At 43.1% G+C, this 27480-nt stretch overlaps 1 protein-coding gene across 1 annotated transcript in view; it reads right to left on the bottom strand.

Moving 5' to 3' along the window:
* Positions 1-27480, bottom strand: part of masp1 (MBL associated serine protease 1) — a 370450-nt gene that overhangs the window by 66389 nt on the left and 276581 nt on the right. Inside the window, exons 11-13 of the mRNA XM_073041738.1 lie at positions 20967-21104; positions 13159-13272; positions 12147-12341 (exon numbers count right to left, since the gene is read on the bottom strand). Coding sequence (XP_072897839.1) covers positions 12147-12341; positions 13159-13272; positions 20967-21104 — 447 coding nt within the window. The remainder of the gene's footprint in view (positions 1-12146; positions 12342-13158; positions 13273-20966; positions 21105-27480) is intronic.

Below are 27480 nucleotides of genomic sequence, written 5' to 3'. Positions count from 1 at the left end.
GATCGGCCAATTTGGGTAGACCTGGAACTGAGAGCTGTGAAACAGTTTTATTTAACCTCGTTATTAGGAGTTGCTCTACCTATACAATTAGCTAAAGTTGCTAATTTAAACCTATATCCTGTGGTTAAGCACTCTTTACAAATTTGGCTCCAGTTCCGCAATTTTTTTAATCTTAAAAAATTTAAACTTTGTAGTATAATTTATCGTAATTACTTTTTTAAACCTTCCTGGAGTGATCCAATTTTTTTACTTTGGAAAAATAAAGGTATTAATTCTTTTTTGGGCTTATTTAAAGAAGGCAGTGTGATGTGTGATGAGCAAACCAGGCAGAGATGGGGTCCAGAGTTGACCCCGCTGTGAACTATGCTGCTAACGAGAGAGAGAGAAGAAGAGTGGGGAGGCATTCTGCTGCAGATGCTGATAATGAGAGAGAGACAGAGAATGATTTAGTATTATGGCTTCTTCGATAATTGTTTACTTTGCTCCAAGGGCACTCACTTTGCCTGCTTGTGTAGCTTCCTGCTGAGACAGCAAGGAGGGACCAGGTGATGGACATGGACAGTTGATGGATCGCTTGTACTCCGTCAGGGGAGATAAAAAGCAAGTCTGCTGAGGCACAAGCAGACATGCTACGGGACACTGGAAGAGCATTGTGCACGCACGCGAAGGTGGGGGTTTGGAGGATCGATTTGGGGGAAATCGATCAGAGGCTCACAGTGTGTGAAGGCAGACCAGTGGGGGTTTGTGTGTGTGTCCACCCTTGCCAGGGTGACAGGCTCACCACTGAAGAATGGTCTGGCCTGGTACGGAGGGGTCACGGTCAGTGACCACAACCGGACAAGAAGACAACGGAAGGTTTGCCTGCAACTGCATCACCTCTCGTTCTCTCTCTCTCTCCAACGGTACAACAGCAACTACCTCGACTTAAACTAAACTGAACTGAACTGAACTCTGCATCATCTTAAGACTATTCATTTACCCCTAGACTTCGATAGAGCTTGGTTTTGATTCCTATTTCCACACTTCTGTATATATCATTGCTAACCTGTTTTATATGTATGTTTGCAGAGGCATTAATGATGATTTTTCAAGAATTATAGATTCTAGCATTGTACCAGATGACTGTAAAATTGCAAATGTTACTCCGCTATTTAAGAAGGGTGGGAGTCAGCAGAAAGGAAACTATAAATCTGCCTAACAAATGTACTACAATTCTTTGAGGAAATTACAAGCAGGGTAGACAATGGAGATGCAGTAGACGTGGTGAACTTGGATTTTCATAAGGCCTTTGATAAGGTGCAACACATGAGGCTGCTTAGCAAGATAAGAGCCCATAGAATTACAGGGAAGTGGCTAGCATGGGTGGAGCATTGGCTGATAGGCAGAAAACAGAGAGTGGGAATAAAGTGATCCACCTCTGGCTGGCTGCCAGTTACCAGTGGAGTTCCACAGGGTTTGGTGTTGGGACTGCTGCTTTTTACAACGTATTGCAATGATTTAGATAGATAGATAGATAGATAGATAGATAGATAGATACTTTATTCATCCCCATGGGGAAATTCAACTTTTTTTCCAATGTCCCATACACTTGTTGTAGCAAAACTAATTACATACAATACTTAACTCAGTAAAAAATATGATATGCATCTAAATCACTATCTCAAAAAGCATTAATAATAGCTTTTAAAAAGTTCTTAAGTCCCGGCGGTTGAATTGTAAAGCCTAATGGCATTGGGGAGTATTGACCTCTTCATCCTGTCTGAGGAGCATTGCATCGATAGTAACCTGTCGCTGAAACTGCTTCTCTGTCTCTGGATGGTGCTATGTAGAGGATGCTCAGGGTTTTCCATAATTGACCGTAGCCTACTCAGCGCCCTTCGCTCAGCTACCGATGTTAAACTCTCCAGTACTTTGCCCACGACAGAGCCCGCCTTCCTTACCAGCTTATTAAGACGTGAGGCGTCCCTCTTCTTAATGCTTCCTCCCCAACACGCCACCACAAAGAAGAGGGCGCTCTCCACAACTGACCTATAGAACATCTTCAGCATCTCACTACAGACATTGAATGACGCCAACCTTCTTAGGAAGTACAGTCGACTCTGTGCCTTCCTGCACAAGGCATCTGTGTTGGCAGTCCAGTTTAGCTTCTCGTCTAACTGTACTCCCAGATACTTGTAGGTTTTGACCTGCTCCACACATTCTCCATTAATGATCACTGGCTCCATATGAGGCCTAGATCTCCTAAAGTCCACCACCATCTCCTTGGTCTTGGTGATATTGAGACGCAGGTAGTTTGAGTTGCACCATATCACAAAGTCCTGTATCAGTTTCCTATACTCCTCCTCCTGTCCATTCCTGATTTGGACTATGGTATTGATGGATTTGTGGCTAAATTTGCCAATGATACAAAGGTAGGTGGAGGAGTGGATAGTGCTGTGGAAATAGAGCCTGCAGGGAGACTTGGATAGTTTAGGGGAATGGGCAAAGAAGTGGCAAATGAAATACAATGTTGGAAAGTGTATGGTCATGCACCTTGGTGGAAGAAGTAAATGGCCAGACTATTATTTAGATGGGGAGAGAATTCAAAACCTCCAAGTTGAGTTAGTGGTAAAGAAGGCGAATGCAATGTTGGCATTCATTTGCAGAGGTATAGAATACAAGAGCAGGGATGGAATGTTGAGACTCGATAAGGCACTTGTGTAGTTTTGGGCTCCTTACTTTAGAAAGGATATACTGACATTAGAAAGGGTTTGGAGAAGATTCACAAGAATGACTCCAGGAATGAAAGGGTTACCATATGAGCAACGTCTGGCAGCTCTTGGGCTGTATCCCCTGGAGTTCAGGAGAATGGGGGGGGCGGGGGGGGAGGATCTCATAGAAAAATTCAGAATGTTAAAACGCCTGAACAGATTAGATATGGCAAAGTTGTTTCCCATGGTAGGGCATTCGAGGAGAAGAGGGCACAACTTCAATGTTCACGGATGTCCATTTAGAACAGAGATGCGGAGAAATTACTATAGTCAGAGGATGGTAAATCTGTGGAATTTGTTACCACAAATGGCTGTGGAGGCCAAGTCATTGGGAGTATTTAAGGCAGAGATAGATAGGTTTCTGATTAGCCAGGGCATCAAAGGGTATGGTGTGAAGGCAGGGGATTGGGGATGACTGGAAGAATTGAATCAGCCCATGATTGAATCATGGAGCAGACTCAATGGGCCGAATCACCTACTTCTGCTCCTATATTTTATGGTCTTAAGTTATAGTAGAGGCTTTGGTGATATTTTACCAAAATTCTCCGGACTCTGGGCAGGTGCTGGTTGATTGGAAGAAGGTGAATGTCATGCCACTATTCAGAAAAGGACGTGGGCAAAAGGCAAGTAAGTATAGATTAGATTGAACTTTATTGTCATTGTGCTGAGTACAGATACAAAGCCAGATGAAATGTAGTTAGCATCTAACCAGAAATGTAAAGAATAGTGTTATTTAGAAACATAGAAGCATAGAAAACCTACAGCACAATACAGGCCCTTCGGCCCACAAAGCTGTACCAAACATGTCCTTACATAAAACATAGAACATAGAATATTGCAGCACAGTACAGGCCCTTTGCCCCACAATGGTGTGCTGACCCTTAAACCCTTCCTCCCATATAACCCCCCACCTTAAATTCCTCCATATACCTGTCTAGTAGTCTCTTAAATTTCACTAGTGTATCTGCCTCCACCACTGACTCAGGCAGTGCATTCCACACACCAACCACTCGCTGAGTAAAAAACCTTCCTCTAATATCCCCCTTGAACTTCCCACCCCTTACCTTAAAGCCATGTCCTTTTGTACTGAGCAGTGGTGCCCTGGGAAAGAGGCGCTGGCTCTCCACTCTATCTATTCCTCTTAATATCTTGTACACCTCTATCATGTCTCCTCTCATCCTCCTTCTCTCCAAAGAGTAAAGCCCTAGCTCCCTTAATCTCTGATCATAATGCATACTCTCTAAACCAGGCAGCATCCTGGTAAATCTCCTCTGTACCCTTTCCTATGCTTCCACATCCTTCCTATAGTGAGGTGACCAGAACTGGACACAGTACTCCAAATGTGGCCTAACCAGAGTTTTATAGAGCTGCATATAGGGCCAGATGGTCTGCATCCCAGAGTGCTTAAGAAAGTAGCCCAAGAAATAGTGGATGCACTAGTGATAATTTTTCAAAACTCCTTAGTTTCTGGATTAGTTCCTAAGGATTGGAGGGTGGCTAATGTAACCCCACTTTTTAAAAAAGGAGGGAGAGAAAAACCGGGGAATTATAGACTGGTTAGCCTGACATCGGTGGTGGGGAAAATGCTAGAGTCGGTTATCAAAGATGTGATAACAGTACATTTGGAAAGCGGTGAAATCATCGGACAAAGTCAGCATGGATTTCTGAAAGGAAAATCATGTCTGACGAATCTTATAGAATTTTTTGAAGATGTAACTAGTAGAATGGATAGGGGAGAGCCAGTGGATGTGGTATATTTAGATTTTCAAAAGGCTTTTGACAAGGTCCCACACAGGAGATTAGTGTGCAAACTTAAAGCACACGGTATTGGGGGTATGGTATTGATGTGGATAGAGAATTGGTTGGCAGACAGGAAGCAAAGAGTGGGAGTAAATGGGACCTTTTCAGAATGGCAGGCAGTGCCTATTGGGGTACCGCAAGGCTCAGTGCTGGGACCCCAGTTGTTTACAATATATATTAATGATTTAGAAGAGGGAATTAAATGCAGCATCTCCAAGTTTGCGGATGACACGAAGCTGGGCAGCGGTGTTAGCTGTGAGAAGGATGCTAAGAGGATGCAGGGTGACTTGGATAGGTTAGGTGAGTGGGCAAATTCATGGCAGATGCAATTTAATGAGGATAAATGTGAGGTTATCCACTTTGGTTGCAAGAACAGGAAAACAGATTATTATCTGAATGGTGGCTGATTAGGAAAAGGGGAGGTGCAACGAGACCTGGGTGTCATTGTACACCAGTCATTGAAAGTGGGCATGCAGGTACAGCAGGCGGTGAAAAAGGCAAATGGTATGTTGGCATTCATAGCAAAAGTACAAAGACAGTACAAAATTCTATAATTTTATTATAATATTATAATTCTAAAATAAATGCACGAAGTGTCAGAAATAAGGCAGATGAGCTTGAAGCTCAGGTGCGAATGGGTGACTATGATGTTGCTGGGATAACGGAGACATGGCTACAAGGAGATCAGACCTGGGAAATGAATGTGCAAGGGTATACGTGCTATCGTAGGGACAGAAATGTGGGCAGAGGAGGTGGGGTGGCCCTGTTGGTGAGGAATGAGATTCAGTCCTTTGCAAGGGGGGACATAGGATCAGGAGAAGTGGAGTCTGTGTGGATAGAATTGAGGAACAGTAAGGGCAAAAGGACCCTAATGGGTGTTGTCTATAGGCCACCAAACAGTAGCATGGATATTGGGTGCAAGTTGAATAGGGAGTTAACATTGGCATGTGGCAAAGGTAATGTTGCAGTAGTTATGGGGGATTTCAACATGCAGGTGAACTGGGAGAATCAGGTTGGTGCTGGACCCCAGGATAGGGAGTTTGTAGAGTGCCTAAGGGATGCATTCTTGGAACAGCTTGTACGAGAGCTGACTAGGGACAAGGCTATTCTGGATTTAGTGTTATGTAATGAACAGGATTTGATAAGCGATCTTGAAGTAAAGGAGCCATTAAGAGGTAGTGATCCTAATATGATAAGTTTTTATCTGCAATTTGAGAAGAATAAGGGTAGCTCGGAGGTGTCAGTGTTGCAGTTGAACAAAGGAGACTATGGAGCCATGAGGGATGAGCTGGCCAAAGTTAACTGGATGGATATCCTAGCAGAAAAGACAGTGGAACAGCAATGGCAGGTATTCTTGAGAATAATGCACAAGGTGCAAAATCAGTTCATCCCCCGGAGAAGGAAGGATTCAAAGGGGGGAAAGGGGCCACAGTGGTTGACAAAGGAAGTCAGAGATTGCATAGCATTAAAAAAAAGGAAGTATGACAGAGCTAAGGTGAGTGGGAGGACAGATGATTGGGAAATTTTTAAGGAACAACAGAACTTAACTAAAAAGGCAATACGGGGAGAAAAAATGAGGTACGAACGCAAGCTAGCCAGGAATATAAAGGAGGATAGCAAAAGCTTTTTTAGGTATGTGAAGAGAAAGAAGATAGTTAAGAACAATGTTGGGCCCTTGAAAAATGAATTGGGTGAAATTGTTATGGGAAACAGAGAAATGGCAGAAGAATTTAATAAGTACTTTAGATCTGTCTTCACTAAGGAAGACACAAGCAATCTCCCAGATGTATGGATGGGCCAAGGACATAGGGTAACAGAGGAAATGAAACAGATTGACATTAGGAAGGAAATGGTGATGAGTAGACTGATGGGACTGAAGGCTGACAAATCCCCAGGTCCAGATGGTCTGCATCCTAGGGTACTAAAGGAGGTGGCCCTGGAAATTGCGGATGCATTGGTAATCATTTTCCAATGTTCCTTAGATTCAGGATCAGTTCCTGAGGATTGGAGAATGGCTAATGTTATCCCACTTTTTAAGAAAGGAGGGAGGGAGAAAACAGAGAACTATCGACCTGTCAGCCTAACATCAGTAGTGGGGAAGATGCTAGAGTCCATTATTAAAGATGAAATAGTGGCATATCTAGATAGCAGTGATAGGATTGGGCCGAGCCAGCATGGATTTACCAAGGGTAAATCATGCTTGACTAATCTATTGGAGTTTTTCGAGGATGTAACCAGGAAGTTAGACAAGGGAGATCCAGTGGATGTAGTGTACCTTGATTTTCAGAAGGCATTTGATAAGGTCCCACATAGGAGATTGGTGGGTAAAATCAAAGCTCATGGCATTGGGGGGAAGACATTGACATGGATAGAAAACTGGTTGGCAGACAGAAAGCAAAGGGTAGCGGTGAATGGGTGTTTCTCGGAATGGCAGGTGGTGACTAGTTGGGTGCCACAGGGCTTGGTATTGGGACCACAGCTGTTTACGATTTACATCAACGATTTAGATGAAGGCATTGAGAATAACATCAGCAAGTTTGCTGATGATACTAAGCTGGGTGGCAGTGTGACATGTGATGAGGATGTTAGGAGAATTCAGGGTGACTTGGATAGGCTGGGTGAGTGGGCAGATACTTGGCAGATGACGTTTAATGTGAATAAGTGTGAGGTTATCCACTTTGGGAGTAAGAACAGGAAGGCAGATTATTATCTGAGCGGTGCAGAGTTAGGTAAAGGAGAAATACAAAGAGATCTAGGAGTCCTTGTTCATCGGTCACTGAAGGTGAAAGAGCAAGTGCAGCAGGCAGTGAAGAAGGCTAATGGAATGTTGGACTTTATTACAAAGGGAATTGAGTACAAGAGCAAGGAAATCCTCCTGCATTTGTACAGGGCCCTGGTGAGACCACACCTGGAGTATTGTGTACAGTTTTGGTCTCCAGGGTTAAGGAATGACATCCTTGCTGTAGAGGAAGTGCAGCGTAGATTCACAAGGTTAATTCCTGGGATGTCAGGACTGTCTTACGCAGAGAGGTTAGAGAGACTGGGCTTGTATACGCTGGAATTAAGGAGATTGAGAGGGGATCTGATTGCAACGTATAAGATTATTAAGGGATTGGACAAGATAGAGGCAGGAAATATGTTCCAGATGCTGGGAGAGTCCAGTACCAGAGGGCTTGGTTTGAGAATAAGGGGTAGGTCATTTAGGACAGAGTTAAGGATAAACTTCTTCTCCCAGAGAGTTGTGGGGGTCTGGAATGCACTGCCTCGGAAGGTAGTGGAGGCCAATTCTCTGGATGCTTTCAAGAAGGAGCTAGATAGGTATCTTATGGATAGGGGAATCAAGGGATATGGGGACAAGGCAGGAACCGGGTATTGATAGTAGATGATCAGCCATGATCTCAAAATGGCGGTGCAGGCTTGAAGGGCCGAATGGTCTACTTCTGCACCTATTGTCTATTGTCGGTTATAGACTGCCCAATAGTCAGAGAGAATTGGAGGAGCAAATCTGTAGAGAGGTACAGGTGTCCCCCACTTTACGAATCTTCGCTTTATGCCACTTCGCTTTTACAAAAGACCTACATTAGTAACCTGTTTTCGCATTACAAAGAGGATTTTTGCTTTTACGAAAATTTTTCCCATATAAATTAAGGGTTCTTCGCTTTACCCCATTTCGGCTTAAGAAAGGTTTCATAGGAATGCTCTACCTTTGTAAAGGTGGGGGGGAACACCTGTACCAGACTGATGTAAGAAACAGAAAGTTGTAATAATAGGGGATTTGAACTTTTCACATATTGACTGGGACTCCCGTATTGTGAAAGGGCTAGATGGCTTGGAGTTTGTCAAATGTGTTCAGGAAAGTTTCCTAAATCAATATATAGAAGTACCTGCAAGAGAGGATGCAATACTTGATCTCTTATTAGGGAACCAGACAAGTCAGGTGACAGAAGTATGTGTAGGTGAACATTTTGGGTCCAGTGACCATAATGTCATTAGTTTCAAGTTAATTATGGATAAGGATAGGCCTGGTCCTCGAGTTGAGGTTCTCAATTGGAGAAGGGCCAATTTTTCGGAAATGTGAAAGGATCTAGGAAGAGTGGATTGGCATAAGTTGTTTTCTGGCAAGGATGTGTTCAGTAAGTGGAAGGCCATCAAAGGTGAAATTTAGAGTGTGCCGAGTTTGTATGTTCCTGCCAGGATTAAAGGTAAACTTAACAGGCATAGGGAACTTAAAGAGCAAACACGAGAAAATCTGCAGATGCTGGAAATTCAAACAACAGACACAAAATGCTGGTGGAACACAGCAGGACAGGCAGCATCTATAGGGAGAAGAACTGTTGACGTTTCGGGCCGAGTGCATTTTGTGAGGCACAAGGAACCTTGGTTCTCAAGGGATATTGGCGATCTGGTTAAGAAAAAGGGAGAGGTGTATAGCAGGTATAGGCAACAAGGATCAAATGAGATACTTGAACAGTATAGAAAATGTAAGATAATACTAAAGAAGGAAATCAGGAAGGCAAAAAGAAGACAAGAGGTTGCTTTGGCAAATAATGTGAAGGTAATCCCAAGGGGTTTCTATAAGTACAGTATATTAAGAGTAAAAGGATAGTAAGGGATAAAATTGGTCCTCTAGAAGATCAGAGTGGTCATCTATGTGTGGAGCCTCACGAGATGGGGGAGATCTTGCATCAGTATTTACTCAGGAAACTGGCATAGTGTATATGGAAGGAAGGGAAACAAGCCGTAGCGTCATTGAACATTTAGAGATTAAAGAGGAGGAGGTGCTTGCTGCCTTACAGCGAATAAAGGTAGATAAATCTCCCAGCCCTGACATGATATTTCCTCGGACCTTGAAAGAGACTAGTGTTGAAATTGCAGGGGCCCTGGCAGAAATATTTAAAATGCCCTTAGCCATGGGTGCGGTGCCGGAGGATTGGAGGGTAGCTCATGTTGTTCTGCTGTTTAAAAAAGGCTCCAAAAGTAAACCAGGTAATTACAGGCCAGTGAGCCTGACATCAGTAGTAGGTAAATTATTGGAAGGTGTTCTAAGAGATCGGATACACAAGTATTTGGACAGCCAATGGCTGATTAAGGATAATCAGCATGGCTTTGTGTGTGGTAGATCATATGTAACAAATTTTGTAGAGTTTTTCAAGGAGGTTACCAAGAAAGTACATGAAGGAAAGGCTGTGGATGTTGTCTACATGGACTTTAGTAAGGCCTTTGACAAGGTCTCACATGGGAAGTTAGTTCAGAAGGTTCAGACACTAGGTATCCATGGAGAGGTTGTAAACTGATGGACAGATTAGCACCATGTAGCCCACTGACCACACAAGCTGACTTACCTGCAAGTAACATTGAAGGGGAATTCTCTGGCAGAAAGATTGACATCTGATCATTCACTAATCCCAAAAGCTGAGTTACCTGTACATAACATTGAAGTGGAGTTCTCCTAACAACAGATCGGCGACACATAGTCTACAGACACAATAGGCTGATCTAACCTCAGAACTAATAAATAAACTTAAATACCTAGGCCTCACTACCTCCTTGTGCAACTGCCACCTGGATTTCTTCACTTGCAGACCCCAGTCATTTCGGATTGGCAAAAAATACCTTCTCCATGATTTCCTTCAGCACAGTTACACCACAGGGCTGTGTGCTTATCCCTTTGCTCTACTCACTTTACACCTATGACTGTGTGGCTAAGCACAGCTCCAACACCATATTCAACTTCGTTGATGACACCATTGTTGTGGGCGGAGGAGGAGGAGGGAGGAAGAAGAAGGAGAAGAAGGAGAAGAAGAAGAAGAAGAAGAAGGAGAAGAAGGAGGAGAAGAAGGAGAAGAAGAAGAAGAAGAAGAAGAAGAAGAAGAAGAAGAAGAAGAAGAAGAAGAAGAAGAAGAAGAAGAAGGAGAAGGAGAAGAAGGAGAAGAAGGAGAAGAAGAAGAAGAAGAAGAAGAAGAAGAAGAAGAAGAAGAAGAAGAAGAAGAACTCTTAACTCGGCAGTGGTGTTATCAGGGCACTGTCATGACGGTGTTTCTGTAGCAAGCTACTCGTGTTTTTACGAGGCCGAGTTGCTAGCTCGACGCTCAGCCTGACTTGGATTCGAACTCGGGAAACTTTGCTCTGGAGTTCAGGATAGGGAAACCAGAGGTTCATGAGCCAGTCCTAGTTGGAGGATCAGAGGTGGAGAGCGTCAGTAACTGTAAATTCCTGGGTGTTCCTATTTCAGAGTACCTGTTTTGGATCCAGAATATAAATGTAATTGCAAAGAAAGCACGACAGCATCTCTGCTTCCCTAGGAGTCTGAGGAGATTTAGCATGACATCAAAAACTTTGACAAACTTCTATAGATATGTAGTGCAGAGTGTATTGATTGGCTTCATAATGGCATGGTATGGAAACACCAATGTCTTTGAACATAAAATCCTACAAAAGTTAGTGGGTTCAGTCCAATACATCACAAAAGGGCCTCCCAACCATTAAGCACATCTACATGAAACGCCATTATAGGAAAGCAGCATCTATTATCAAAAGTCCTCACCACCCAGGCTCATTTCTTGCTTCTGCCATTAGGTAGAAGGTACAAGAGCCTTAGGACTCGCACCACCAGGTTCAAGAACAGTTACTACCCCTCAACCATCAGGCTCTTGAACAAAAAGGGCTAACTACAGTCACCTGCCCATCTATTGAGATGTTCCCACAACTACTGATCTCACTTTGAGGACTCTTTATATCATTATTTCATGTTTTCATTATTAATTGCTATTTCTTTATATTTGCTTTTGCACAGTTTGTTGTCTTCTGCATTCTACTTGATCTTTCACTGAATTTTGTTATAGTTACTACTCTATAGATTTGCTGAGTATGCCCACAGGAAAATGAATCTCAGGGTTGAATGTGGTGACATACATGTACTTTGATAATAAAATTTACTTTGTACTTTGAACATTAAGGATCCCCGTCACCCCAGACATGCCCTCTTCTCATTGCTGCCATCAGGGTGGATGTACAGGAACCTGAAGGCACACATTCAACATTTCTTCTTTTCTTCTTCTTCCCCTCCACCATCAGATTTCTGATTGGACAATGAACCCATGAACACTACCTCACTACTTTGTTTGCCCTCTTTTCACTTTGACTATGTAATGTTTAAGTCTAATTCTCTGGCAGACAGATTGGCATCACATAGTCCATTAACCCCATAGATTGAGCAACCTTTATGTAATTTTGAAGTGGTGTTTGCTGACAGATGGATTGACAACACTGAGTCCACTCACCCCATACGGTGAGTTACCTGTATGTAATGTTGATGGCAGACAGATTAGCATCATAGTGTCCACTGACCACAGATGTTGACTTACCTATATGTAACATTGAAGTGGAGTTCTTTGAATGACAGATTGGCAGCACATAATCTACTGACACAATAGAATGAGATACCTGTGTGCAATGTTGAAGAAGATTTCTCCGGCAGAGATCAGCATCACATAGTCCACTGACTATTGTCAGAGTTACCTGAACATAACATTGAAGTGCAATTCTACGGTGACAGAACAGCATCACATAGTCTACTGACCACATATACTGAGATACCTGTATGCAACGTTGAACTAGAGTTTTCTGGCAGACAGATAGGCATCACATAGTCCATCATTTTCACTTTACTTGGCAGCTCCAATAGTGCAATATCATATTCAAACGTTGATCCATTATAATTGGGATGAGTGATGATATTTTTGGCATGATACTCCTGTTCCATTTGTTCTTTTCTCAGTGTTTTCTGCCTCCCTGAAACACAGAGGTTGGGTAGTGATGGAAATTAATACGATCCCCAGCTTCCCATCTTAACCGAATGAGGAGCTTGAATCCCACGTTTTTCCTGCACAATTTCCAATGTTATAGTAATTGCCCCTAGGAAAATGATATTCTAAACCAAGTGTCCATGATCTAGCTTCAAACACTTCATGTGTGAGGTGATATCACCACAACTCTGGCATATCTGGGCCTGTCTCACTGGAGTTTAGAAGAATGAAGGGGAGATCTCACTGAAATCTATTGAATATCGAAAGGCTCAGATAGAGTGGATGTGGAGAGGATGTTTCCTATGTGGGGGAGTTTTGAACCAGAGGACACAGCATCAGATTTGTGGGATTCAAATTTAGAACAGAGATGAGGAGGAATTTCTTTAGACAAAGGTTAGTGAATCTGTGAAATTTATTGTCTCAAATGGCTGTGGAGGCCAAGTCTTTTGGTACATTTGAAGCAGAGGTTGCTCATGGGAAGAAGATCAGAGAATGGAGTTCAGAAGGATAATAAATCAGCCATGATGGAATGGCAGAGTATTCTCAATGGATTGAATGGCCTACTGCTTCTATATCTTATGGACTTATGTTACCTTGGTGCATTACACATTTCTATGTTCAAAGAATGTGGAGCGGTGAGGGTCAGTGATGTGCTCTTTTCTATTAGACACTTTACAGAGTGAGCTATGGCTGTGACTTCTCACCTCTCACCCCCTAAGTCTGGTCTGTCATCAGAACCCTGACCTTCGGGGTCACAAAACTGCCCAATGTAGTGCAGCCATTTGCAGCAGGTGCATACTAACCTAGGATAACTTTAAATGATGTGATGTTGATGAGATGGAAAGTGCTGAGCTCTGGGTTGTTGGGGTCATACGGACTATGGAGGCAGTGTGCCGCAGTTACGATCCATTCCTTTCCTGTAGCACGTGAGAAGCCTAGATTAGCTGTGAACACTCGCTCAATTGTTTGTCTTCTTGTAAGTGCAAAGACAACAAGTTTAGCAGCAGAGAACAAAACTGGTCTATGTCCCATTGCATAAGCTGATCACATTGGTGAATCTCCAGTGATGCTGTGGATCAGAGGATGGTGTGGGTGGGTTGGGGTGGTGGGGGGGGGAGGGGAAACAGCCATGAGAAACTGCCTGGAATGAAGACTCTAACACACAGGATTGTAGTATCAGCCAGCACCATTATTGGAACAACCTCCCATCATCCAGGACATCTTCAAAAGGTGATGCTTCAAAAAGGCCGCATACCATATAACCATGTAACAATTACAACACGGAAACAGGCCATCTCAGCCCTTCTAGTCCATGCTGAATGCTTACTCTCACCTAGTCCCACCTACCTGCACTCAGCCCATAAACCTCCATTCCTTTCCTGTCCATCACAAACTATCCGATACATGCCCTCTTCTCATTTCTATTATCAGAGCTTCTTCCTCTGCCAGGTTATTACCACTGACATACACCATGAAATTCACCTGTCTATTCCCTATCTGTTCAAGTGCTACTTAAACGTCACTGTTGTATTTGTTTCTACCACCTACCCTGGTAGCATGACCCACAACACTGTGTAAAAATATCCACTTTGCAAATCTCTTTTAAACTGGGTGTCTTTATGTAGGATTACCTTAAAGGTTAATTTGTGGGTTGAGTCTGTGGTGAGGAAGGCAAATGTAATGTTAGCATTCATTTCAAAAGGACTGGAATATAAAAGCAAAGATGTAAAGTTGAGGCTTTATAAAGCACTGGTCAGGTCGCACAGAGTACTATGAGTAGTTTTAGGCCCCTTATTTAATACAATGTAGAAACATAGAAACATAGAAAACCTACAGCACAATGCAGGCCCTTTGGCCCACAATGCTGTGCTGAACATGTATTTACTTAGAAATTATCGAAGGTTACCCATAGCCCTCTATTTTTCGAAGCTCCATGTACCATGTGCTGTCATTGAAGAGGGTCCAGAGGAGGTTCATAACAATGATTCCTGGAATGAAAGGCTTAATTTATTAGGAGCGTTTGATGGCTCTATGACAGTACTTGATGGAGTTTAGAAGAATGAGGAATGATCTTATTGAAACCTATACTGACAGGCCTACATAGGGTGGATGTGGAGAAGATGTTTCCTGTAGTGGGTGAGTCTAGAACCAACGGACAAGAGATAAGAGATATCCATTTAGAACAAGGATGAGGAGAAACTTCTTTAGCTAGAGGATAGTGAATCTGTGGAATTCATTGCCACAGACGGATGCAGAAGCCACATAAGTGGAGATGTGGAGAAAGCGAACCAGCTGAACAACTTCTTCAACAGGTTCGACAGCTCAATCTCATCCTCACCGCAGAAATCCACACCAGGCTTACTTCCCTCACAGGAAAATAGCCACTCACAGGAGACCTTGCCCACGCCCAGGATTACGGCTGCACAGGTGGAAGGTCAACTGAGGAAGATCTGTACCAGCAAGGCGGCTGGACCGGATGGAGTTTCCCCACGATTACTGAGGGCCTGTGCGACTGAGCTGGGAGAACCACTACAGCGCATCTTCAACATAAGCCTGGAGCAGAGAAGAGTACCCAGACAGTGGAAAACATCCTGTATTGTCCCGGTACCGAAGAAACCACAACCAAAGGAGTTGAATGACTTCAGACCTGTTGCCTTGACGTCGCACGTGATGAAGACCATGGAGCGGCTGATAATACAGAATCTGAGGCCACAAACCAGGCACGCCCAGGATCCTCTTCAGTTTGCGTATAAGGAGAAGGTGGGAGTGGAGGATGCTATCACGTATTTGCTGCACAAATCACTCTCTCACCTAGATGGGGTCAGTTGTGCTGTGAGGATTACATTCTTTGACTTCTCTAGTGCCTTTAACACCATCCAGCCCAAGATCTTAAGGCACAAACTAACGGAGATGGGAGTAGACTCTCACATGGTGGATTGGATAGTGGACTACTTGACAGATAGACCTCAGTATGTGCGGTTGGGAGACTGTAGGTCTGACACGGTGGTCAGCAGCACAGGAGCACCGCAGGGAACCGTACTCTCTCCGGTCCTGTTCACCCTGTACACATCAGACTTCCAATATAACTCGGAGTCCTGCCATGTGCAGAAGTTCACTGATGACACGGCCATAGTGGGGTGTGTCAGGAATGGACAGGAGGAGGAGTATAGGAAACTGATACAGGACTTTGTGATATGGTGCAACTCAAACTACCTGCGTCTCAATATCACCAAGACCAAGGAGATGGTGGTGGACTTTAGGAGATCTAGGCCTCATATGGAGCCAGTGATCATTAATGGAGAATGTGTGGAGCAGGTTAAGACCTACAAGTATCTGGGAGTACAGTTAGACGAGAAGCTAGACTGGACTGCCAACACAGATGCCTTGTGCAGGAAGGCACAGAGTCGACTGTACTTCCTTAGAAGGTTGGCGTCATTCAATGTCTGTAGTGAGATGCTGAAGATGTTCTATAGGTCAGTTGTGGAGAGCGCCCTCTTCTTTGTGGTGGCGTGTTGGGGAGGAAGCATTAAGAAGAGGGACGCCTCACGTCTTAATAAGCTGGTAAGGAAGGCGGGCTCTGTCGTGGGCAAAGTACTGGAGAGTTTAACATCGGTAGCTGAGCGAAGGGCGCTGAGTAGGCTACGGTCAATTATGGAAAACTCTGAACATCCTCTACATAGCACCATCCAGAGACAGAGAAGCAGTTTCAGCGACAGGTTACTATCGATGCAATGCTCCTCAGACAGGATGAAGAGGTCAATACTCCCCAATGCCATTAGGCTGTACAATTCAACCGCCAGGACTTAAGAACTTTTTAAAAGCTATTATTAATGCTTTTTGAGATAGTGATTTAGATGCATATCATATTTTTTACTGAGTTAAGTATTGTATGTAATTAGTTTTGCTACAACAAGTGTATGGGACATTGGAAAAAAAAAAGTTGAATTTCCCCATGGGGATGAATAAAGTATCTATCTATCTATCTATCTATTGGGTATATTTAAATAGCGGTTGATAGGTTCTTGGTCAGTCAGGGTGTCAGTACAGGGAGAAGGCAGGAGAATACAGTTGAGAGGGATAATGCATCAGCCATAAGGGAATGGTGGAGCACATTCAATGGGCCGAATGGCCTAACTCTGCTCCTATATGTTAGGGTCTTTTGGTCTTCCTCTCACTTTGAATACTCGTATTTAACGTTTCCACCCTGGGATACAGACTCTGACTACCTTCCTTATCTGTGCCTCTTATGATTTTATAAACCTTTAGCAGGTCTCCTGATAGCCACTAATGTGCCAAAGAAAACAATCCAAATTTCAGCAATCTCTCCTTACAGCTATCACACTCCATTCTAGGCATGGCCTGTTCTCACCAAGTTGCTGCTTCTATGCTTGAAATTTCCATCTGCGAAGGCCAAAATACCATGCATATTCTTATCCTCTGCAACATCTGCCCATTCGTTGTCAATGGTTGGTATATGAGGAACACCCAGATATCAGTACACCGCTGCCCCCTCTCCTGATCTATTCAGATAGTCACCTACTTTCCTACTATTGCTTCTGAAGTGGATAACCTCACCTTATACTATCTTATCAAAGTAACTCTCCACCTCTCAATCAGTCCAAACAAACCTGGAGGACTCTTTGCACAATCCTCAAGGCTCTACCTCCAAACCAGCTCTGGGTCATTCAGAAACCTGGAGACACAGGCAGACAAGGCAAAAAGAAGGGGATTGGCACATTTGCCTTCTGTGCTTGGAGCACCATGCACCAGAGCTGGCATGCCTTGTTATAGTGGTACAAGACACTGATGAGATGAGGTGCACCTTAAGGATGTGTGCTTACCTCACTCCTCTAGTCTCTGTACACATGTGACTGTGTGGCTAGGCACAGCTCAAGCACAATCTCTAAATTTACCGATGACATTATTGTTGGCAGAATTTCAGGTGGCAATGAGGAGGTGTACAGAAGTGAGATAGATCAGCTGGTTCAGTGGTGTTGCAACAACAACCTTGGACTCAAAGTCAGTAAGACTAAGGAATTGATTGTGGACTTCAGATAAAAAATAAATTACAAAAAAAAAAGAAACAAAGAAGGAAAGCAGCAGGAAAGAAATTATAGACCAGTTAACCTGACCTCAGTGGTTGGGAAGATGTTAGAGTCAATTGTTAAGGATGAGGTGATGGAATACTTGGTGACACAGGACAAGGTAAGACAAAGTCAGCGTGGCTTCCTTAAGGGAAAATCCTATCTGACGAACCTGTTGGAACTCTTTGAGCAGATTTCAAGTAGTATAGATAATAGATGTAAGATAATAGATAATAGATGTAAGATGTAAGTATAGATAATACAGCAGTAGATGTTGTATATTTGGACTTTCAGAAGGCCTTTGACAAGATGCTACACATGAGGCTGCTTACCAAGTTAAGAGCACATTGTAGGATATTGAATTGTGTAAGGTAAGGGAAACAAGTACGAAAGTTATGGAAACCATGACGATTAAAGAAGAGGAAATGCTGGCGCTTTTAAGGAATATAAAAGTGGATAAATGTCCATATCTTGACAAGATATTCCCTAGGACCTTGAGGGAGGTTAGTGTAGAAATAGCAGGGGCTCTGACAGAAATATTTCAAATGTCATTAGAAATGGGGATGGTGCCGGAGGATTGGCATATTGCTATTGTGGTTCCATTGTTTAAAAAGGGTTCTAAGAGTAAACCTAGCAATTATAGGCCTGTCAGTTTGACGTCAGTGGTGGGTAAATTAATGGAAAGTATTCTTAGAGATGGTATATATAATTATCTGGATAGACAGGGTTTGATTAGGAACAGTCAACATGGATTTGTGCGTGTAAGGTCATGTTTGACAAATGTTATTGAATTTTTTGAAGAGGTTACGGGGAAAGTTGACGAGGGTAAAGCAGTGGATGTTGTCTATATGGACTTCAGTAAGGCCTTTGACAAGGTTCCACATGGAAGTTTAGTTAGGAAGGTTCAATCATTAGGTATTAATATTGAAGTAGTAAAATGGATTCAACAGTGGCTGGATGGGAGATGCCAGAGAGTAGTGGTGGATAACTGTTTGTCAGGTTGGAGGCTGGTGACTAGTGGTGTGCCTCAGGGATCTGTACTGGGTCCAATGTTGTTTGTCATATACATTAATGATCTGGATGATGGGGTGGTAAATTGGATTAGTAAGTATGCAGATGATACTAAGGTAGGTGGCGTTGTGGATAATGAAGTAGGTTTTCAAAGTTTGCAGAGAGATTTAGGCCAGTTAGAAGAGTGGGCTGAACAATGGCAGATGGAGTTTAATGCTGATAAGTGTGAGGTGCTACATTTTGGTAGGAATAATCCAAATAGGACATACATGGTAAATGGTAGGGTACTGAAGAATGCAGTAGAACAGAGTGATCTAGGAATAATGGTGCATAGTTCCCTGAAGGTGGAATCGCATGTGGATAGAGTGGTGAAGAAAGCTTTTGGTATGTTGGCCTTTATAAATCAGAGCATTGAGTATAGGAGTTGGGATGTAATGTTAAAATTGTACAAGGATTGGCAAGGCCGAATTTGGAGTATTCTGTACAGTTCTGGTCACTGAATTATAGGAAAGATGTCAATAAAATAGAGAGAGTACAGAGAAGATTTACTAGAATGTTACCTGGGTTTCAGCACCTAAGTTACAGGGAAAGGCTGAACAAGTTAGGAAGTTAGGTCTTTATTCTTTGGAGCATAGAAGGTTCAGGGGGGACTTGATAGAGGTATTTAAAATTATGCGGGGGATAGACAGAGTTGACGAGGATAGGCTTTTTCCATTGAGTGTAGGGGAGATTCAAACAAGAGGACATGAGTCGACAGTTAGGGGGCAAAAGTTTAAGGGTAACACGAGGGGGAATTTCTTTACTCAGAGAGTGGTAGCTGTGTGGAATGAGCTTCCAGTAGAAGTGGTAGAGGCAGATTCGGTATTGTCATTTAAAGTAAAATTGGATAGGTATATGGACAGGAAAGGAATGGAGGGTTATGGGTTGAGTGCGGGTCAGCGGGACTAGGTGAGTAAGCGTTCAGCACAGACTAGAAGGGCCAAGATGGCCTGTTTCTGTGCTGTGATTGTTATATGGTTATATGGTATTACAGGAAAGTTACTAACATGGCTAGAGCATCGGCTGTTTGGAAGAAGGCAGTGAGTGGGAATAAAAGGAGTCCTGTCTGGTTGACTAGTGGTGTTCCGCAGGGGTTGGTGTTGGGACCAATTCTTTTTATGCTACATATCAATTATTTAGATGATGGAATAGGTGGCTTTGTTGCCAAGTTTGCAGATAATATGAAGATTGTTGGAGGGGCAGGTGTTATTGAGGTAACAGGTCGGATGCAGAAGGACTTAGACAGATTAGGAGAATGGGAAAGAAAGTGGCAAATGAAATACAATGTTGAAAAATGCATGGTCATGCACTTTGGTAGTAGAAATAAATGTACAGATTATTTTTCTAAATGTGGAGAAAATCCAAAAAAATGAGATGCAGAGGGACTTGGGAGTCCTTGTACAGAATACCCTGAAGGTTAACTTGCAGGCTGAGTCGGTGGTGAGGAAGGCAAATGCCGTGTTAGAATTCATTTCAAGAGGTCTAGAATTCAAGAGCAAGGATGTGATGCTGAGGCTTTATAAGGCACTGGTGAGGCTTCACCTTGAGTGTTGTGTACAGTTTTGGGCTCCTCATCTTAGAAGAGATGTGCTGGCATTGAAGAGGGTCCAGAGGAGGTTCACAAGGATGATTACAGGAATGAAAGGGTTTCCATACAAGGAACATTTGATGGCTCTGAGTCTGTACTTGCTGGAATTCAGAAGGATGACAGGGTATCTCATTGAAACCTTTCGAATGTTGAAAGGCCTAGACAGAGTAGATGTGGAAAGGATGTTTCCCATGGCGGGAGAGTCCAGGACAAGAGGGAATAGCCTCAGGATAGAGGGGTGTCCGTGCAAAACAGAGATGCCAAGAAATTTCTTTAACCAGAGGGTGCTGAATTTGTGGAATTTGCTGCCATGTGTATCTGGGGAGGTCTTTGGGTGTATTTTATGCAGAGGCTGATAAGTTCTTGATTGGACATGGCATCAAAGGTTATGAAGAGAAGGCCAGGAAATGAGGTTGAGGAGGAGAGAAAAAAGGATTGATGGAGCAGACTTGATGGGCCAAATGGCCTAATTCTGCTCCTACGTTTTATGGTCTTATGGACTCAAAAACAATTACTTTCCTCCAGCATTACAGCTGACCAAGATTTCCACCCATAAACCAACTCATTCACATCCCCAACCATCAGTACTTTAACATTTTCTGTCTGAGTCATCTTATGTACAGATACTCCTGTGCTTCGTTTCACTTTATGGACATACAATCAATCTATATATATAAGCTATCTATTATTAAGTTTTATTATTGTTGTTGTTTTATCTTATTGTGCTTTTTGTTCTGCATTGGTTCTGAAATAACAATTATTTTGTTCTCCTTTACACTTGTGTACTGGGAATGACATTAAACGATCTTGAATCTTATTTCCACTTTCTAATATCTACTAGTTTTATTGTATTCCTTTCACAGCATGAAAAAAACTGAGTTACACTCACCAATTAAGGAGCCTCCACAGAAAGGGATCCCATTTTTGGATAACATGGCAATCCAGGGGGCAGTTCCCTTTGACACTACTCTGCCCTGTGCTATCTTGGGCTGAATCGATGACCTCCTTATTCGGGGTTTTCCACACACTGGAATATTGTACACAAAATATCATCAAACATGAATAATGAATTTCCAGAACGAGTTTGATAAGATGGTGCATAAAAGACTTATCGATAAGATAAAGATGCATGGATTTGGGGATAATGTACTGACGTGGATAGAGGATTAGTTAATCAATATATCCAATAAGTTGTTGTTTATTGACTACAGTTCAGTGACTACCACATTCATTCCTATAGTTCTGATCATAAAGCTTCAAAACCTGGGCCTCTGTAGCTCTCTCTGCACCTGCATCCTCAACTTCCTCACCACAATACGTGTGGATCAGAACTAACATCTCCACCTCAAGTCATGTCACTTTCTATTTAAGAGACTACTAGACAAGTATATGGAGAAATTTAAGATGTGGGGGTTATATGGGAAGCAGGGTTTGAGGGTCGGCACAACATTGTGGGCCAAAGGGCCTGTAATGTGCTGTACTATTCTATGTTCTATTGTAATTTCATATACATATACATATATATATACATATACATATACATTTAGCACTTGAGTTTGACTACCAGTCTTCACATCTGAAAATGTATTGAGGATTTACTTTGGCATGCAGCTCTGAACAATGGGTTCCTAAAAACTGGGAATCCCAGTCCAGACAACGCTGATTAAAATTCATTTGGATGTCTGTGGTATGGATGCGAATCAGGAGGTCTGAAGGTTGTATGTGCTTTCAAAGAAAGCATTGCCCTTACATTGTAAATATGGAGTTGTCCTTTGATGTTTGCGCATAAGATATAAAGCCCCATATTGGGCCAGCTAACCTTCGACCAAAACCGTCTCCATATGATGGCTGCTGTACCTTGTTTTGTCAAATAAAGAAGCTGCTTTGTATCTAGCAGTAATTTTCTCTAGTGACTTCATTCACGCAACAACAAGGTGACTGTCAAGAGAGGGGAGGGAAAATGTCAGATAGTGAAAGGGCACACCTGTGGCCTTCCCCCTCAACAATAAGTACTCCATTTTGAGTACTGTTGGTGGGGGTGGGGGGGGGGGAGACCTACCTGGGGGTAGCAACAGCAGCCGTGCCTCTGGCACTGAGTCTGGCCCTGTGGCTCAGAAAGGTAGGGAACTGAAGAGGATGGCAGCAGTAATAGGGGACCCTATAGTCAGGGGGACTGTTAAGTGATTCTGTGGATGTGAAAAGGGAACACAGCTGGTACTTTGCCTCCCAGGTGCCAGGGTTCGTGATGTTTCTGAATGTGTACACAATATCTGGAAAAGGGAGGGTGAGCAGCCAGAAGTCGTGGTACATATTGGTACCAATGACAGGCAGAAAAAGGGAGGAGGTCCTGGAAGCAGAATACAGGAAGTTAGGAAGGAAGCTGAGAAGCAGGACCTCAAGGGTAGTAATCTTGAAATTACTGCCTGGGCCACATGACAGTGAGGATAGGAATAGATTGAAGTGGGAGGTTAATGAGTGGCTGAAGAATTGGAGTAGGGGGTAGGGATTCAGATTTCTGGATAAATGGGACCTCTTCTGGGGCGGGTGGGAACTGTGCAAAAGGAATGCTTTGCACTTGAAACTAAGTGGGACCAATGTTCTTGTGGGCAGATTTACTAGAGTTGTTAGGAGTGGATTAAATTAATATGACAATGGGGTGGGAACCAGTATGACAGAGTTGAGGATGAGCCAGGAGGTTCAGAAGCAGATGATGGGTGTACCATGAATGAAAGGAAGGACAAGCCAATCATTGGGAACAAATGCAGACAGAGCAAAGAGTTAAGTTGTACCACAAAGGCAAAAGTCAAAAGGGTGAAGAATGCAGGACTGGGGTGCTGCATTTATATGCGTTTAGCATTCGCAATAAGGTGGATAACTTGTGGAACAATTACAGACTGTACAGTATGAAGTTGTGGGCATCACTGAGTCATGGTTGAAAGAAGGTCATAGTTGGGAGCCTAACAGCAAAGGATATATTTTGTACTGAAAGAACAGGCAGGAAGGCATAGGCAATGGTGTGGCTCTGTTGGTAAGAGATGGAATGACATCTTTAGAAGCAGGTGGGAATCGAGATGAAGAGACGGAGGAAAGGGCGGCTGGCTCACAAATTAAGAAAGCTTGGAGGCAGTGTGAGAGGGAGGATAGGCAAGTGATAGAGAAGGGATACGCTCAGACTGGTAGATTGAGATGTGTCTATTTTAATGCAAGAAGCATCATGAACAAAGCGGATGAGCTTAGAGTGTGGATCAGTAATTGGAGGGATTGTCTACGGAGTCTCTGTGGGTGGAAGTTAGAAACAGGAAGGGGTCAATAACTCTACTGGGTGTTTTCTATAGACCACCCAATAGTAACAGGGACATCGAGGAGCAGATAGGGAGACAGACTCTGGAAAGATGTAATAATAACAGGGCTGTTGTGGTGGGAGATTTTAATTTCCCAAATATTAGAAACATAGAAAACCTACAGCACAATACAATCCCTTCGGCCCACAAAGTTGTGCCGAACATATCCCTACCTTACAAATTACTAGGGTTACCCATAGCCCTATATTTTTCTAAGCTCAATGTACCTATCCGAAAGTCTCTTAAAAGACCATATCATATCCGCCTCCATCACTGTTGCCGGCAGCCCATTCCACGCACTCACTACTCTCTGCGTAAAAAACTTACCCCTGGCATCTCCTCTGTACTTACTCCCAAGCACCTTAAACCTGTGTCCTCTTGTGGCAGCCATTTCAGCCCTGGGAAAAAACCTCTGACTATCCACACGATCAATGCCTCTCATCATCTTAAACACCTCTATTAGGTCACCTCTCATCCTCTGTCACTCCAAGGAGAAAAGGCCAAGTTCACTCAACCTGTTTTCATAAGGCATGCCCCCCAATCCAGGCAATATCCTTGTAAATCTCCTCTGCATCTTTTCTATGGTTTCCATGACTCGGACCCCAAGATCCCCCTGATCCTTAACACTGCCAAGAGTCTTACCATTAATACTATATTCTGACATCATATTTGACCTACCAAAATGAACCACCTCACACTTATCTGGGTTGAACTCCATCTGCCACTTCTCAGCCCAGTTTTGCATCCTATCAATGTCCCGCTGTAACCTCTTGACAGCCCTCCACACTATCCACAACACCTCCAACATTTGTGTCATCAGCAAACTTATTAACCCATCCCTCCACTTCCTCATCCAGGTCATTTATAAAAATCACAAAGAGTAAGGGCGCCAGAAAGATCCCTGAGGTACACCACTGCTCACCAACCTCCATGCAGAATATGACCCGTCTACAACCACTCTTTCCCTCTGTGGGCAAGCCAGTTCTGGATCCACAAGGCAATGTCCCCTTGGATCCCATGCCTCCTTACTTTCTCAATCAGCCTTGCATGGGGTACCTTATCAAATGCCTTGCTAAAATCCATATGCACTGCATCTACTGCTCTTCCTTCATCAATGTGTTTAGTCACATCCTCAAAAAATTCAATCAGGCTAGTAAGGCATGATCTGCCCTTGACAAAGCCATACTGACTATTCCTACTCATATTATACCTCTCTAAAAGTTCATAAATTCTGCCTCTCAGGATCTTCTCAATTAACTTATCTACACTGAGGTAAGAGTCACTGGTCTATAATTTCCTGGGCTATCTCTACTCCCTTTCGGGAATAAAGGAACAACATCCACAACTCTCCAATCCTCTGGAACCTCTCCCGTCCCCATTCATGATGCAAAGATCATCGCCAGAGACTCAGCCATCTCCTCTCTTGCTTCCCACAGTAGGCTGGAGCACATCCCATCTGGTCCCGGTGTCTTATCCAACTTGATGCTTTTCAAAAGCTCCAGCACATCCTTTTCCTTAATATCTACATGCTCAAGCTTTTCAGTCCACTGCAAGTCATCCCTACAATCGCCAAGATCCTTTTCCGTAGTGAATACCGAAGCAAAGTATTCATTAAGTACCTCTGCTATTTCCATACACACTTTTCCACTTAGGTGCTAAGTTAAATGACAGGACCTCCAGGGTTGTGACTGCTACCTGTGCCACGCACTAGTGCGGTTAGAACTAGGAAGATTATACAGTTTAACTAATGGCTGAGGAGTTGGTGTAGGAAGGAGGGCATAAGATCTCTGGATCATTGAGCTCTCTTCCAGGGAAGGTGGGACCTGGGACCTGTACAGAAGGGACACTTTGCACCTGAACTAATATCCTAGTGGAAAGGTTTGCATGGTGGGGTTTAAGCTAGAGTTGCAGAGGGTTGGGAACCAGAGTGTCAGAATAGTGAGTGGAGGTTGTGGAGGCAGATGTTAGTAAGATCTCACAGACAAAAGTCAGGAATCAAAAGGTTGAGCATGGTGTGACTAGTCTCCTGAGCTGTGTAGATTTCAATGCAAGAAGTATCAGAAGGAAGGCAGATGAGCTCAGGGAATGGATCAACCCAAGGACTTAGGAAGTTGTAGCCATGACTGAGATTTCAGTTATAGGAGGGGCAGGACTGGCAGCTCAATATTCCAGGGTTCTTCTATTTTAGATGGGACAGAGCGGGAGGGACTAAAGGGGGAAGAGTGATGTTACTAGTCAGGGAAAATGTTATGGCATTGCTCCATCAGGATAGACTGAAAAATTTGAGTAATAGGGCATTATGGGTGACCATAAAGGTATGACCACATTAATGGGGCTATATTACAGACCACCCAACAGCCCTAGGGATTTAAAAGAACAAATCTATAAAGAAACCACAGAATGTTGCAAGAAACATCAGGTTGTTAAAGAAGGTGATTTTAACTTTCCACAAATTGAGTAGGAATCCCACACTGCAAAAGGACTAGACAGGATAGAGCTGGTCAAATGTATTTAAGTACGTTTCCTTCATCAGTACATAGTTCGAATAAGTAAGCATGCGATACCATATCTCCCATCTGGGAATGAGACAGGGCAGGTGACAGAGGTTTGTGTAGGGCAACACTTTGCACCCAGACACCACAATGCCATTAGTTTCACAGTATGTATGAAAAAAATTAGATCTGATCCATGGGTTGAGATTCTAAATTGGAGAAAGGCCAATTTTGATGGGATCAGAACTGATCTGGCAAGTGTGGTTTGGGACAGGCTGCTTTCTGGCAAAGGTGTACTCGGTAAGTGGGAGGCTATAAATGAAATTTTGTAAGTACAAAGCTTTGAGGCTGTCAGAAGAAAAGGTAAATATAACAATTGTAGGGATTGTTGGTTTTCAAGAGATGTTGAGGCCCCCATTAAGAGAAAAAGGAGGTGCATAGCTGGTATAGGCAGGTGGGAACATATGTACAAGAAATGCAAGAGAACACTTAAGAAAGAAATCAGGAAAGCTAAAAGAATGCATGAAGTTCCTCTAGCAGAAAAGGTGAAAGAGAATCGTAAGGGATTCTACAGGTATGTTAAGAGTAAAAGGATTGCAAGGGACAAAATTGGTCCTCTGGAAGATCAGAATGGTAATCCATCTGTGGAGCCAAAACAGATGGTGGAGAACGGAGAACTTAAATGAATTCTTTGCATCTGTATTTATGTGGGAGATGGATACAGAGTCTATTGAAGTGAGGCAAAGTGGCATCAACTTCATAGATCCTATACAGATTACAGTGGAGAGGTGTTTCCTGTCCTGAGGCAAATCAGGACGGATGAATTCCCAGGGCCTGACAAGGTGTTCCCTCTGGAGGCAAATGTAGAAATCGTCAGGGTCCTGACAGAGATATTTAAAACATCCTTAGTGACAGGAGAGGTACCAGAGGATTTGAAGATAGCCAATGTTGTTCCAGTGGTTAAAAAAGGCTCTATACAGAAACTAGGAAAGCATAGGCTGAAGAGTCCAACATACGAGGGGTGATTGATAAGTTTGTGGCCTAAGGTAGATGGAGATGAGTTATTAACTTCAAACTTTCTGCATAATCAAAGAGTTGAACTGCATGTGCCTGTAACAAGCACTGTATAACTCATTTCCTTCTACCTTAGGCCACGAACTTATCAATCACCCACACTGTGTACACTTTCTGGAGGTCCAAGATCCGTATGCTCCATGACCACTGTACTAAGTGTGTAAATGTAGGAGGGGACTATGTTGAAAAATAAATGTGCTAGGTTTTCTAAAATTGACTCCTTCTACATTAGGCCACGAATTTATCAATCACCCCTCATAAGTTATGGGAAAGTTATTAGAGGTAGTCTAAGGGACTGGATATATATAAGTAAACACAAGGAAACGCTGGAAATTAAAGCAACACACAGTACAAAATGCTTTTGGGTTTCCCACGGTGAGGAAATATAGGACAAGAGGACTCAGGATAGAGGAGCATCCATTTAAAATAGAGATGCAGAGAAATTTCTTTAGCCAGAGGGTGGTGAATTTGTGGGGTTTTTTTGCCACATGCAGCT

Source organism: Hemitrygon akajei, chromosome 3 (genome assembly GCF_048418815.1).
Source record: "Hemitrygon akajei chromosome 3, sHemAka1.3, whole genome shotgun sequence".
In the NCBI taxonomy this organism is placed as follows: Eukaryota; Metazoa; Chordata; class Chondrichthyes; order Myliobatiformes; family Dasyatidae; genus Hemitrygon; species Hemitrygon akajei.
This window is presented reverse-complemented; position numbering and strand designations above follow the sequence as displayed.